General features: G+C 39.2%; 7 protein-coding genes and 2 non-coding genes across 9 annotated transcripts; 3 read left to right on the forward strand and 6 right to left on the reverse strand. All coding sequences in view use genetic code 6, as the record gives it.

Annotated features, from left to right (window-relative positions):
- Positions 1-3,130: 3,130 nt before the first annotated feature.
- Positions 3,131-3,985, reverse strand: SS50377_28689 (Cysteine-rich membrane protein 1; the record flags this gene model as incomplete). Its single annotated transcript, XM_067912446.1, has 1 exon — positions 3,131-3,985. The coding sequence occupies one exon, from the start codon at positions 3,983-3,985 to the stop codon at positions 3,131-3,133; it is 855 nt and encodes a 284-aa protein (XP_067760503.1).
- Positions 3,986-6,512: 2,527 nt separating this feature from the next.
- SS50377_28690 (Sec24) lies at positions 6,513-9,050 on the reverse strand (the record flags this gene model as incomplete). The annotated part of the gene is made up of 1 exon (XM_067912447.1): positions 6,513-9,050. The coding sequence occupies one exon, from the start codon at positions 9,048-9,050 to the stop codon at positions 6,513-6,515; it is 2,538 nt and encodes an 845-aa protein (XP_067760504.1).
- A 105-nt stretch (positions 9,051-9,155) lies between these two features.
- SS50377_t20147 lies at positions 9,156-9,228 on the forward strand. Its single transcript has one exon. It is a non-coding gene; the product is annotated as a tRNA-Phe (tRNA).
- A 334-nt stretch (positions 9,229-9,562) lies between these two features.
- On the reverse strand, positions 9,563-9,871 carry SS50377_28691 (uncharacterized protein; the record flags this gene model as incomplete). The annotated part of the gene is made up of 1 exon (XM_067912448.1): positions 9,563-9,871. One exon carries the CDS (start codon positions 9,869-9,871, stop codon positions 9,563-9,565), a length of 309 nt encoding a protein of 102 aa, XP_067760505.1.
- Positions 9,872-10,271: 400 nt separating this feature from the next.
- SS50377_28692 (Ubiquitin-conjugating enzyme E2) lies at positions 10,272-10,727 on the reverse strand (the record flags this gene model as incomplete). The annotated part of the gene is made up of 1 exon (XM_067912449.1): positions 10,272-10,727. One exon carries the CDS (start codon positions 10,725-10,727, stop codon positions 10,272-10,274), a length of 456 nt encoding a protein of 151 aa, XP_067760506.1.
- A 140-nt stretch (positions 10,728-10,867) lies between these two features.
- Positions 10,868-11,050, reverse strand: SS50377_28693 (uncharacterized protein; the record flags this gene model as incomplete). The annotated part of the gene is made up of 1 exon (XM_067912450.1): positions 10,868-11,050. The coding sequence occupies one exon, from the start codon at positions 11,048-11,050 to the stop codon at positions 10,868-10,870; it is 183 nt and encodes a 60-aa protein (XP_067760507.1).
- Positions 11,051-11,284: 234 nt separating this feature from the next.
- Positions 11,285-11,461, reverse strand: SS50377_28694 (uncharacterized protein; the record flags this gene model as incomplete). The annotated part of the gene is made up of 1 exon (XM_067912451.1): positions 11,285-11,461. One exon carries the CDS (start codon positions 11,459-11,461, stop codon positions 11,285-11,287), a length of 177 nt encoding a protein of 58 aa, XP_067760508.1.
- A 217-nt stretch (positions 11,462-11,678) lies between these two features.
- SS50377_28695 (uncharacterized protein) lies at positions 11,679-12,140 on the forward strand (the record flags this gene model as incomplete). The annotated part of the gene is made up of 1 exon (XM_067912452.1): positions 11,679-12,140. One exon carries the CDS (start codon positions 11,679-11,681, stop codon positions 12,138-12,140), a length of 462 nt encoding a protein of 153 aa, XP_067760509.1.
- A 295-nt stretch (positions 12,141-12,435) lies between these two features.
- SS50377_t20148 lies at positions 12,436-12,509 on the forward strand. The gene has a single exon. It is a non-coding gene; the product is annotated as a tRNA-Val (tRNA).
- The last annotated feature ends 85 nt before the right edge of the window (positions 12,510-12,594 follow it).

The following is a 12,594-nucleotide window of genomic DNA, read 5'->3' on the forward strand; positions in this document are numbered from 1 at the left end:
AGCAAGTCCCCATAAATTCGCTTAGCACGCTTCGTACTTAGTATGGTGAGCAGCGCCATAGGCAGTGCAGGTTGTATGGGTTGACTTAAGTTCATCTTTAGAAAACATAGCTAGCGTGCTGAAGGGGGACTATTTGAATAGGTTTTGCAGCTTGCAGAAGTTTGCGACTCAGTATCGCAGTTTTTATAGCGAATGCCCCTTATTTGCAGGAATCGTTACAAATATACGCTCTTTATGCTAGTTAAAAGTGATATCTATATGCAACTCATGATGTTTAGATCACTGCATTGGATATTATACAGTTTTTCGCTAATGCTTTCCAGCATCTGTAGAGATATACTATTTCAGCACCAGAATAAATTTACCACTGCTAGTTGAAGATATTATTGGCTAGCGGAAGCGCAGTTTAACACTTTTGATGCCCTTTTTGTAGCAACACTTGGGCATGCAGAGCAGCTGCACTAGCAGGTAGTTAGATCGCAACCGCGCCAGCGACTGGGAGTCTACTTCCCACATGACGAACACTCACTCCCCAGCTTTATGCTAATTCTGACAAAGCACGAGCCAGCTAGTGTCAGAACCACTTCCCTCAAGTTTTAGCACTTAACAGGAGTCCACACCTCGCAGCAAGAGAAATTTTCATCAGAACCTATCACAACCCTTTAGAATGAGAGATTTCTTCCATATACGTGAAATTACATTCACAGATAGTTAGCAGCAGAATAGACTTACTATCACAGGTATTTCAATCTTCGACCTGGGCAGAGCGGTTTTGTAGTTTACACACTCCTACTCAGCAGGTACTTATGCTGCCGACCCGGAAGTACTTGCTAAAAGTACATCTTCAACCCAATGCTAGCAATACAAAGTACCCGATGAGCCTATTTTGCGGTTTCATGTACATGCAATACACTAACAGCAACTGGTACCCGTTTTACGCATTTCTGGCTCATCGCTCCAACAACCCTCGCAATTGGAGTAACTATTGCAGTCTGCTTTGTAACATCGCTCACAGTATATTTCCCTCACTATAGGAAAGAGTTATATGTATCTTTCGCAGTTGCCCCCACCTGCATGCGGGCACTGTGTCGATACAATCGGAAGTAGCAAGAGGTAGTCTATGGGCAAGGCAGTCCAAACTACTGGGGCTCCCGGTTGGGACGCAGAGAAATTCCTGCCATCCACTTTACTGGCATCATCTGAACTGCGGTTTCCAGCGTCAAGGATCAAGTTTCATCACAATCACCACTATCAGAAACCGCTATCGGATTGCGGTCACCACAATCACGTTAATGCCTGTTTTGCAGCACCTATTTTCAATCTGAAAACGTATCCGCGTTGAACGTTATACACGCATCGTTGCTAGAATAAACATCATAACCCCTGGAGCAGACCTTATTATAGTGCAACCCCGTCAGCACAGCCCTGCAAGTTTTAGGCCTCAGGAACTTTTAAAATTCTTAATACAACCTCTTCAAATATTCTGCAATAGCTGGTTTTACCAAAACTATCCACGTCAGAAACTTGCCGTCCTGGCATTCCTATTACTCAATTTTAAGCCAACTAGCTCAATCTAAATTTTTTTTGGTGCTTGGTGAATTAATGTGTATTAGCAGATTTACCCAGGGTACTAAAAGTTTTGTGCGAGCTGCATTATATTGAAATACCTATCATCGTAAAAAGTACATTCCAAGTCACTACCGCATTCCTTGCAGCGATTTTCACCCGCCTCACATTTTCATATCTTAAGTTGTGAATTTAGCCGTATAATACGCACTATCATTGTATATTGCCTGTACCATAATTACTTGTAATTGCGATACATTTGTTACAATTTTCAAATTTAACGCAAAATTAAGTATTTTTATATTTATTATGTTCCCCGGATTCGTTTTTTTACAGGTTCATATATAGATCGTATATTCCAGTAGGCTGGATTTATTTTGGAGTATTCTTATAATAGATGTAGGTTTCGTTGCATTTAGAGCATTTATTACTATTGTTGGGAAATAATCCGTTTTAGCAAATTTTGTAGGTGGTCGCGTTCTTCCAAATTAGACAATTTTTATGGCAGACTAAACACAATTTATCAAACAAGAAAAAATCTTACATTTCGTACACGTGCTAGTGTTGCATTCTGAGCAATTTTGTTGGCAAGTATTGCATTAATTATCGGATAGTTTGAATTCCTCAAAACAAGCTGAGCAGCTTTTATCATCAATACAGGTTTTGCAGTCATTCCTGCATTATATTCATTTAGCTTCGTCTCCTAAAAATCTATCTGGCTGGAATTTATCACATGCTGGATTAATTCCTCATTGAAGGCAGTTATCTGGACACTTTTTGCACGTATTTTCTTCCAACTTAAAACCGGATACGCATGTAAGACAATTAGAATCTGCATTAAAGGAAGCACAGTTTGTAGAGCACTTTTTACAGAGGTTATTGTGAACCGAGTATCCCAGATTGCATTAATCACACGTTCTTCGACTATACAGCTAACATTCTGCACAATTATAAACTCTGCATGCGGAACATGGTTTATTCCACATACTCCTGTCCAATTCACATACAAAGCCAATTGGGCATGTCTGACTCCAGCATAAGTACTTTGATATTTTTGGAAAAGTGTCAGAAGATAAAGTATATAAATTTATAAATTAGTGGTGGTTAGTTTCTGAATAAGGTATTGTATATTGATTTTTCTTGCATGCATATGTTACTAAATTACCGGTGAACAACTTTTTAAAATGGCTATATTTAGCAATAATTCACTATGGAGGAAACTTAAACTAGAAAATGATGTAGGTTACGAGATGATTTACTAATTATAAAAAATTATTATAATTACTGAGTTATTTCGATATATCTTTTATATATAAATAATCATATAAGAGAAGATTAAGTGTGAGAAACTACTTTATTAATACTGGAATATATTATAAGTCTATATAAAATATATAAGTTTGAAAAATTACACTTACACTATTATAAAAATTAAAAACTGAGTTAAATTGTATTGTATAATATATGCAAAACATTACAACCTAACAGTCATTTTACTGAATTTGACAAGTAATATCATTAGTAAGATAAATTACTAAATTTCCTGAATATAGACGGATTTCCATCACTTTTTAGCCTTTTTAATTAAATAAAATGCCAGACAACTCCCAACTGCCCCAACGACCGCCAAAACACCAACCACGATACCCACAATCACCCCAGTACCAATTCTGTTGACCTCTCCAGATTTTTCGTCCGCCCAGCACATATCGCCAATAAATTTGTATCCAACAGCACATGTATTACAGGCCCCATCGTCCCCCTTAACTACATTAGGCAAGCACGTCTCACAGGCATCCTTAGAGGTGGTGCACGAAGCGCAATTTCCCGCAACTCCACATTTGCAGGCAGAATCAAGCCCCGCAACACAGGCCGTGGCCGTTCCGTTTTTGCAATATTTTCCGTCTTCCATATCCTTACAAGTCGGTGTACATTATCCAGCTATCGTTGTTATATGAGTCATCCCATCGCACGCGTTGCAGAACATCGCCGAAGAGCAAATATCACATTTATCACCACACTTCACGCACCTCTTTGAGGATATCTCGCAAAAGGTCGAACCATCATTATCGCAGTCATCATTGCTATTGCACACTTTGACGCATTTGCCACGTTCCATTACGAACATATCAGCGCATTTCTCGCATGAATTGGATTCGGTGCATGCGCCACAGCCTTTTGAGCATTTCTTACAGGCATTTCCACTGAGATAAGTGCCAGGGAGGCATGTTGAACAAGTAGTACCATTGCATTCCTGACAATTTGTTGTCACTATATTATCCTTACAGTGGCAGCCTTGACCAAAGGCAATCTCTTCCGTGCACGGTTTACAGGCAACTGTATTATGATCGGTAGCTGGGCAAAAATGATTTGCCATACAGTTAGTGTCACGTTGAGTACATGTGCCAGGATCTGCCATTTTAAAAATAGAATATGGTATTTCACCTGATAATATGGAAGAAAAAGATATTGCATATTAAACTTCATGAGACATGCATATACATCACTTTACGTTATAATTTAAAACCAAACTCAAATATTTTTAGTTTGTGATTGGTATATAATGTCAAATATATTACACAAATATAAAAGAAACTTAACAAGACAAATATATTGAATTATATTTAACTGGGCGCTAGGACAACGATCAGCAGCCCACAGTAAAGCGTGGGCCGCTCTTGCCCATTTTCCAATACTTCCACTCCAAAAATAGATTTAACATAATATTCCATTCCAATTATACAGCTCCACTCCAAATTAGTAAGCCACATTATTATAGACTCACTATCAGATTTAAACTAAGTCGGCCAACCAGCGTAAATTTCCTTTGGCGTTTGGGCCTCCCAAAGCCACTAAAAAGTTAGTTGGCACTGTCCAAATTGCGGAACCTAAACATTGTAGTTCCCTTTATCCCGGAGCGCAGCCCCGCCGCACTGCCTTTCTTGGCATCGGCCATTGTGCCCATTACGTTACAGCATCAGAGTTTTTGACGCAGAACCGGCCCGAATATCATGCTTCTAGTATCAGTAAGTACGGAGGGGGATCTTGGCAGCCTTCTGTGAGATGGGCTTCGCGGGCTGGGACGCTATCCGGAGTTGCGATGGCCTGACTTAGTACCTCCAAGGTGCGTGGTGGACCACGATGGGCATATCAGCTGATGCCCTGTATTGCGCTCCTGGTAAGTATCACCGTTAGCAAAATACTATTCTTACGCATGCCCAGCACGCCAGATCGAGTACTAATGTGTTCATTCTACAGTTTCAGGGGACGTGTAAGAGGAGGAACGCGAGTGTGCAGCAGAGGTTGCAGAGGTTGCAGAGGACATCGTAGCAGGGCGTAGCGATACCGGTGGCCTATGTGTAGATAAGTGTACTGAGTCGTGTAGCGGCATATCAGCGACGCTCACGGTATTCCCACTCGGAAAGTGTACTAGTACTGAGGTTCTGCATGCGCCCAGGCAGTGATGGACAGTCTGCTAGGTAGCGAGGTCTGATATTTAAAGGCCAGCTACGTCCCCATGTTTCCCAGAGCCTTCCGCATGAAGTTCCAGAACATATAACATTCCAGATTAAATATAAAATCCCCTTCCATCTCAAGTTTACCTTCGCTATGGTCACTATTATGCAGAGAGCCCGCCCGCACGATAGTATTTGCCGGTGCAGCGTGTCTACTGCCCCCAGCTGACCCATTCAGTGTAAAGCAAAAATAAAATTATTAGTACTATCCATTCCCCGCTACAACTACCATCCCACCACCACTCCCGTGCTAGAGGATCGGATCACGCTACCTACGCCTTTGCTGCACGGGCGTCGGACAGCAAGCTTTGGACCACCTGCGGGGTACCTTCACGATGCAGTTTCGGCGAACGAGGGATAGTTGGTTGCGGGTATAACTATATAGTCCTGCACCTGGTTTCTTCCCTTCAGGCCGCACGCGAACCCTGAGCTAGTAGGGATTTGGTGGGAAAGCGCGGTAATGCCTGCACGCTCAGGCCCATGCAAAATGGCCCATCCTGCGCTGCTAGGCTTAAACTGAGTGGAGTTCCGCACTTAGGCGTTTACATTTGTAAAGGAACGCTCCACACTGGGGCGGAATGCCAAATCGATAGTGGGATAGCACCCTATAGCATGGACTATGCCCAGCGCTGCAACCCACATCCCTCAAATTCCCACAGAAAACCTCACTAGGCCATCGTCTGGCACTGAATCACCAGGAACAACCCCTACGTCCAGTATTCAGCCCCAGCACCTCAATTAATGCACTAAACTACTGCCAGCAGCGTCCCGTACTCACAAAATATCTAAGTAGCGAATCACACTCCCACTTTATTCCACTCCACTCCACTTTATTCCATTCCCTTCCCTTCCCTTCCCTTCCACTCCATTTTATTCCATTCCACTTCCACTTCCACTCCACTCCACTCCCTTCCTTTCTTTCCATTCCATTCCATTCCACTCCCTTCCCTTCCCTTCCACTCCACAAATAAATAAATAAATAAATAAATAAATAAATAAATAAATAAAAAAAAATTCTACCAACGGAATTGATATAACTACTCATAATATTCTGCTAGGAATCACCCGGAATTGGTTTTTCCTTTCCTTGAAAATGTCGTAAAATGCGTTTAGGGCAAAATCGGCGCGATGAGACGGTAAGGTTTTGGGCACGAAAAACGGGTTCTTGGAGCTAATTTGCAGCGTTTGCAGCGCTGAATTAAAGAGGAATTTCATCGTTTTGCGGCGTGCGAAAATCGCGCGAAAGGGTAAATTCTGCAAGAAATCAGCAAAATTTGGAGTGGGTGATGATGTTAAATGGGGCATTATTATATATTTTAAATATGATTTTTCTGGATAAATTTTAGGTATTAAATAGTATAATAATAATAATATATTAATAGTTATTATTATTATTATTATTATTATATAATATTGTATTATTAACTTAAATCAATCCTTTCCTATATTAACAGCTAAAACTCTCTAATAATCGACATATCCCATCCCGTCAATCCTACTCTCCACCAGACACCTCAAAAACTCATTTTTGAACCTTCCGGCACCGCAAATCCCGTAAACTGGAAGCGACCTATATTATTATATATTATTAACAATACTTTGAATGTGAGTTTGATATTCGTTTTCCACTCCAATCTGCATCTTCTTTTCTTAATCAAAATCGAGCACAAAAGGCTCAATTTGCGACATCTGCAACCCCTCGCCAAAGAAAACAAGAATTTCGTCATAATTTGACGCAACATAAATCCCCTGCTTCTCGATAAAATCTGCGTTCAGCGCTATGCTTTTCAGTGAATAATCAAATATAATATGCTATATATTAAATTTGAGTTCTTCAAAATCGAACCACTCCAATTACGATGCGAAACATATTCTATTATATATTAATACGCAATTTTACGGTTTCAAAAGTATACATTTCTACAGTAAAAAGCAATAATACATTATTATATTATAATCAGTATTAAACTAATTCAAAGAAGCGAAATTGTTCAAAAATGCGTAACTCTTAAAAGTCTGCGCAATGGAGCCCATGAAGCCATCCAGGAACGCCGTGAAGCCGTTATTCGACGAGAGCGAACCCTTCACTTTTGACTTGTTTACGTCCCCCGTCAAATACGTCACATTCTCGCTCGAAATGTACGTCTCCTGCTTAATACTCAGACTCAGCTTTTTGCTGATTAGCAAAATCAGGTTATTTGATATAACGGAATTGAAAAATTCTACGGTAGAGCCGATTTTCACCTTTTTCGTGATAACTTTAATATATCGATTATTATGTAAATCGGTGTACAAAAAACTGAGCTAAAAATAGACATTTTGGCCCATTTTGAAACCATCTCTGATTGCGATTTCGGCGCCAAACGTGTCCTCTGGTTGGCACTGGCTCAGGTTGATCAAATTCTGGCTTCCGAAATGGCCTTTTCCGAAGAAATACTTTATCTCGATTCCTGTGGAGCAGCGCATTCTGACACAGGCCTCCAGCGCGACTTCCTGCGTCAAAAGAGCGCTTAAATGCGAGTTCAGATTCGTCTAATAGTCTTTAATGGAGTAAATGCGGCCGCTTGAGAGCCTGCAGATCTCGCTTAGCGAGTTTAAGTCGATGGAGTGGTTAAAAACGAATACATTGACTTATATATAATTTAAAGCACATTTTGTGGCGAGTTCGGTGTACTCAATTTACGGCTTAAATTGCTGCTTGACATCGCCTTAAACCGGCTTAAAAGCCCCTTTGCCAAGCGTGCAATTGTTGTGAAGGAACAAAATGATCTTCCCACCAACGCTTTACATGCATTTTTGTGCATTTTCGAGCGCCGAAAAAACGCAATTATTAGCATTATTATACAATGACTTAGCTATATTATGCAGGTTCTGAAGCAGCGAGAAAATCGCATTTTTACGCTGCTAAAGCGACACAATCAAGTCCCTGGGCGCCGGAATGTAGCTGCTTTCGACGTCAGGCACCGAGCAAATTTCGAAATTGTTATTTTTGACCAAACAATAATGCACATTATTATTCGCTAAAATGAACATTACCATGACCTTAACCTCCATTTTCAAGAATTCTAAAAGCTGATTTTCGACGATTTGGACGTGTTACGCGAAATCCTGAAGGCTCGAAATATCGAAAATGAACGTCAGAACCTGAAAAGTTTCGCATTTTCGCACCCGGTAAATTTCGGGCGCCTGAATCTGGTACGCCTCAAATTGAAATTCCGGCCTCTGGAGCCGATTTTCAGCATTTTTGCAAATTCGTTCGAATTCAAATTCAAATTGAGTTTCCACTCCACAAAGTGCGCAAATGTGGCGGCCTGAAGACGTGAATTTCGAGTAGCAATTCGCGTACGCCTTGCAGTTGTGGCATCGCGGAGGGTTGATTTTCAGCTCTTTGTTGAAGTTTGCGAGGCTCGAAACCTGACGGTTTGGGCTGAAAATGAGCCCCGCGGGGAGCGAAAATGCGGCCAGCTGCTGCCCCGAAACGGGAAAAATGGAGTGCGTGAATTGCAGCAAATTCGAGGTTTTTGGAGCGAAGGTTTTTCTGGGGTTTTCGGTGTAATAATTTGCTGTTTCGCTGGTTAGGATTTGGGTGAGGGAGGTGGGTTGGGGGAGTGTTTGGGGGTCGATTTGGGGGTTAAATGAAGATTGGGGGTCGATTTGGGGGGTTATTTGGGGGTTAAATTGGGGGTTAAATTGCTGGTTAAATGAAGATTGGGGGTTAAATTACGGGTTAAATTGGGAAGGTTGGGGGTCGATTTGGGGGTTAAAGGAAGGCTGGGAGAGTGTTTGGGGGTTAAATTGGGAAGATTGGGGGGCTGTTTGGGCAGTAAGTTAGTAGGGGGATGTGGTTATTGGGGGGTTAAGTTATTGGGGCGTAAATTATTGCTGGGGGGCAGCTTCCGATTCGGGGGCAAAAACAGGCGCGGCTAGCTGCTGCGTGGACGCTGTAGGGTATCTCCTGCGCTGGGACATTTTAGAGGCGAAGTGGTGGGAAAGATGTATTTGGTATATTAGCGTATATTATATAAAGTATAATATGGCAAGTTAAATAAAGTTGTGATTAAGTATAATTTTTATGCCTGTTTAGCTCAGATGGTAGAGCGTCAGACTGAAGTTCTGTCGGTCCTTGGTTCGATTCCTAGAACAGGTATTTTTGTTTGAATATATTATAGTTATAAGTAACCTTTAAAGTCGGCAAAACATTATTCTTAATATTTAATAAATATGGTTTTTTTGGTAATATTTGTATACTTTCAAAAAACTCAGATTTAAAATGATCTAGATATTGTATGATAATCAGTTTTTCGTGTATAGTAATTATTTACTTGAAGATTTTATGGTAAATAAACTCATTATTTATATACTATAAAATTATTAAAGGTTACAAGTAAACTTATCCAGAGTACATATATATTTGGATGAATATTGTAAGCCATTTGCCAGGTTAGTTAGTAATTAATAGTGCAGAAAATATCTTTATTCAATCACTTAACTAAACGGTCCTCTAAAAGTCTATCAATCGTTTATACTCTTGCTTACGTATCGTCCGCACTTTCCCTCATTTTACTATTAAGCAAAAAAATTTCACAGCTTTTACTTAACTCTAAACTGTCCCCCTTAGAGTTTATTTGGGGTTTGAAGAAATCATTTGGAATATGTTAAATATAGCTATATAGATGCTATTCTTACTACGATATCATAGGAGGAAGCATTTATTAGTGCTTTTGTGAACGTACATTTACCTTTGATAATGATGTTTTAAACATTTGCTCCGCAATCGATAGTGAGGTCATTATTTAGAAACGTAAATATTAATAATTAATATTTAATTTATATCAAGTTATATTTTCTTCATTGGATTATTAAAGATATCTAAACTTCATATAATTAAAACTATACTAAATAAACAATAATGTAGAAATAATATTATACAAGATAATATAGACGTATATATAATAAAGCAGAAGTGTAAAAATATTATACATAATTATACTTCTCGTGTAAGTCATATAATATCTAAATATAACTTAGTATATAAACAAAAAAATAATTTCTAAAACAATATAAGTATATTGTTGATAAAAAATTTACTTAATTTTAAAAATTAGTTATGCTTTTATTTGGTATATAAAGATGTATGAGGTATTAAGAAACTTTAAAAGTAAAAGATATTAATAGATAATTGGGCTAGTTTCACTCCATTTTAGCATATTTTTAAACCCACTCTTTGACAGTTTTTTCATAAGTAGGCATATCAGATTTCATCATTCTAGCAGCATCGCCATTCAATGGATCGTTTGGATTTGGGTCATCAAGTAATGAACAAATTGATAGTAAAACTCTAGAGACTGTAAATACTGGGGACCATTCTTTTTTAAGGATATCTAAACATATAGCACCATCTGTAGAAACATTAGGATGCAGAATTTGCGTATCAAATGTAATTCTAGGAGGCTTAATAGGATAATCAGATGGGAATGATAATGCAAGTTTAAATACACCACCTTCATAGGGAGTATCAGCTGGGCCTACAATGCAGGCCTACCAGTGTGATAAATCATCACCAATTGGTCCACCAGAACAATTAGCTGGTGGATCTTCACGAAGTTCTTTTAGTTCTTTCTGCAAGCGACGAACATTCATTGACATTTTAGAGGAAAGGTGGAATGGTAAATTTACTCATAATGATATTTATATATTATTGTAGAGTTATTTTAAATTACTAGATTATTTACTAACAGAGGATTAATGAGGTCTAAGGTTTGATAATAACGAGTTAATGGATAATATCACTTCAAATCTTCCAACATCAATTTGTCATTTTCAAATAGTTCACTGCTAAATACTTATATTTCACTTCCAGCCTGTGTAAGGTTAGATTTCTTTAGATATGATGGTTTTACACCAGGTTTGAGAGCTGAAGACTTTTTATAGTCCTTGATAGGGATTGGGGAACATAAATCTTAGTCCATTTTTAAAGGAATTTGGAGCGAAAAATATATAAAGTATTTATAATATATTAAAAAACAACAAAAACGTATCTACATCAAATTATTCAATATGTGTATTATGATATATTATTTTATATTCCAGATGCACATGGGGATAGTTTTAGATATGTCACAGAAAACGAATTTTATGACAAAACAATAAAATATTATCACTAATTTAACCATCTCTTAAGATTAAGCACATATCGAATAAGCTCAAAAAACAGACTAGTACAAAAACCTAGATTCATCTTTGCTCACCATTCCACTAATAGCTGTATCTGCTACTGTAGTAGAAATAAACTAATCGCGCTACTTATCATATAAATTCTTGTCTATTTCTTAGTTTAATATTATTTAAATCCGTGCAAACTTTGATGTCTGTGTTCCCATTTTAGCGAAATGTAGAATTACTTATCACCATTATTATATCTTTATATAATCTAATTCCTCTTCCACACTAAAATATTTTAATTGCTTAAATTGTAATAAACCGAAATTTTGTTTCGAGTTTCTAGCTTAAAAGTTTATTAGTTAAAATATTAAACATAAAATCAATCTTAGACTACCACAAATCTTAATTTGTATTCAATAACAAAATCAACTCAAAATGCACCAAAATGCACCAAAACATGCGCAATTAGTCATTTTGGCACTACTGCAAATCCCCATTTCTGAGCACATATAGCCGCATTCCCCATACGTCAATTTAGCAATATGCAGCATGACCAATCTAGGCCGCAAAATAACATCTCAAGCCCCTAAATTCGCGCCAATCCTTCCAAATTTTGCATCCAGACCGAAATTTGAACGGTTTCGTGAGCCGGAAAAGGAGCGGAAAAGGAAGGGACGAAAAGGAGCGGAAAGTGAATTCTACGGCGGCCGATGGAAATCGCAGTTAGGATGGGTAGGGTATTTGGGCGTTATGAGTATTTTTGCAAAGGGTTATATGTAGTTATATGGTTTTATATGGTTTTATATGCTGTTATACACTTTATATACTATTATATGCTGTTATACACTTTATATACACTTCATATCTGCGCTACCACCCACGCTGTGCAGGGCGTGAGCCGCTCAGAGTGCGAAATGGACAGGACGTGAAATGAGCACGCACCGGCCGCGCTGGGCGCCGAGCTTCTGGCCCAGGATGCCGCGGGCGGAGTTGGAGGTATGGACCCAATTTTGTGCGAAGCGGGGGTCGGGAAGGGGCAGGATAATATGCCCGGGGGTGGAGTGGCGCGGCGTGCCCAGTATCCGCGGAAGGCGGTTTTTACTCTAAGTTCTACGGGCGACACGGGATATTTTAGGGTATGAGGGCGGATTGGGTAGCGGTACAGTTCGTGTTCCAGCTACGTATTATACCAGATTCTATGGTGTAGTTGGTTAGCACGTTTGTTTGACGTACAAGCGGTCCCGAGTTCAAGTCTCGGTAGAATCAAATTTTTTTTGGTCAGCGCCAGAGGGTTGAATAGGGGAGGTGCCGCAGATATTTTTTGGAGTCTCCTATTTCCGCCAACTGAATA

The sequence above is a fragment of the Spironucleus salmonicida genome, chromosome 9 (assembly GCF_000497125.1).
Source record: "Spironucleus salmonicida strain ATCC 50377 chromosome 9, whole genome shotgun sequence".
Classification (NCBI taxonomy): Eukaryota; Fornicata; order Diplomonadida; family Hexamitidae; genus Spironucleus; species Spironucleus salmonicida.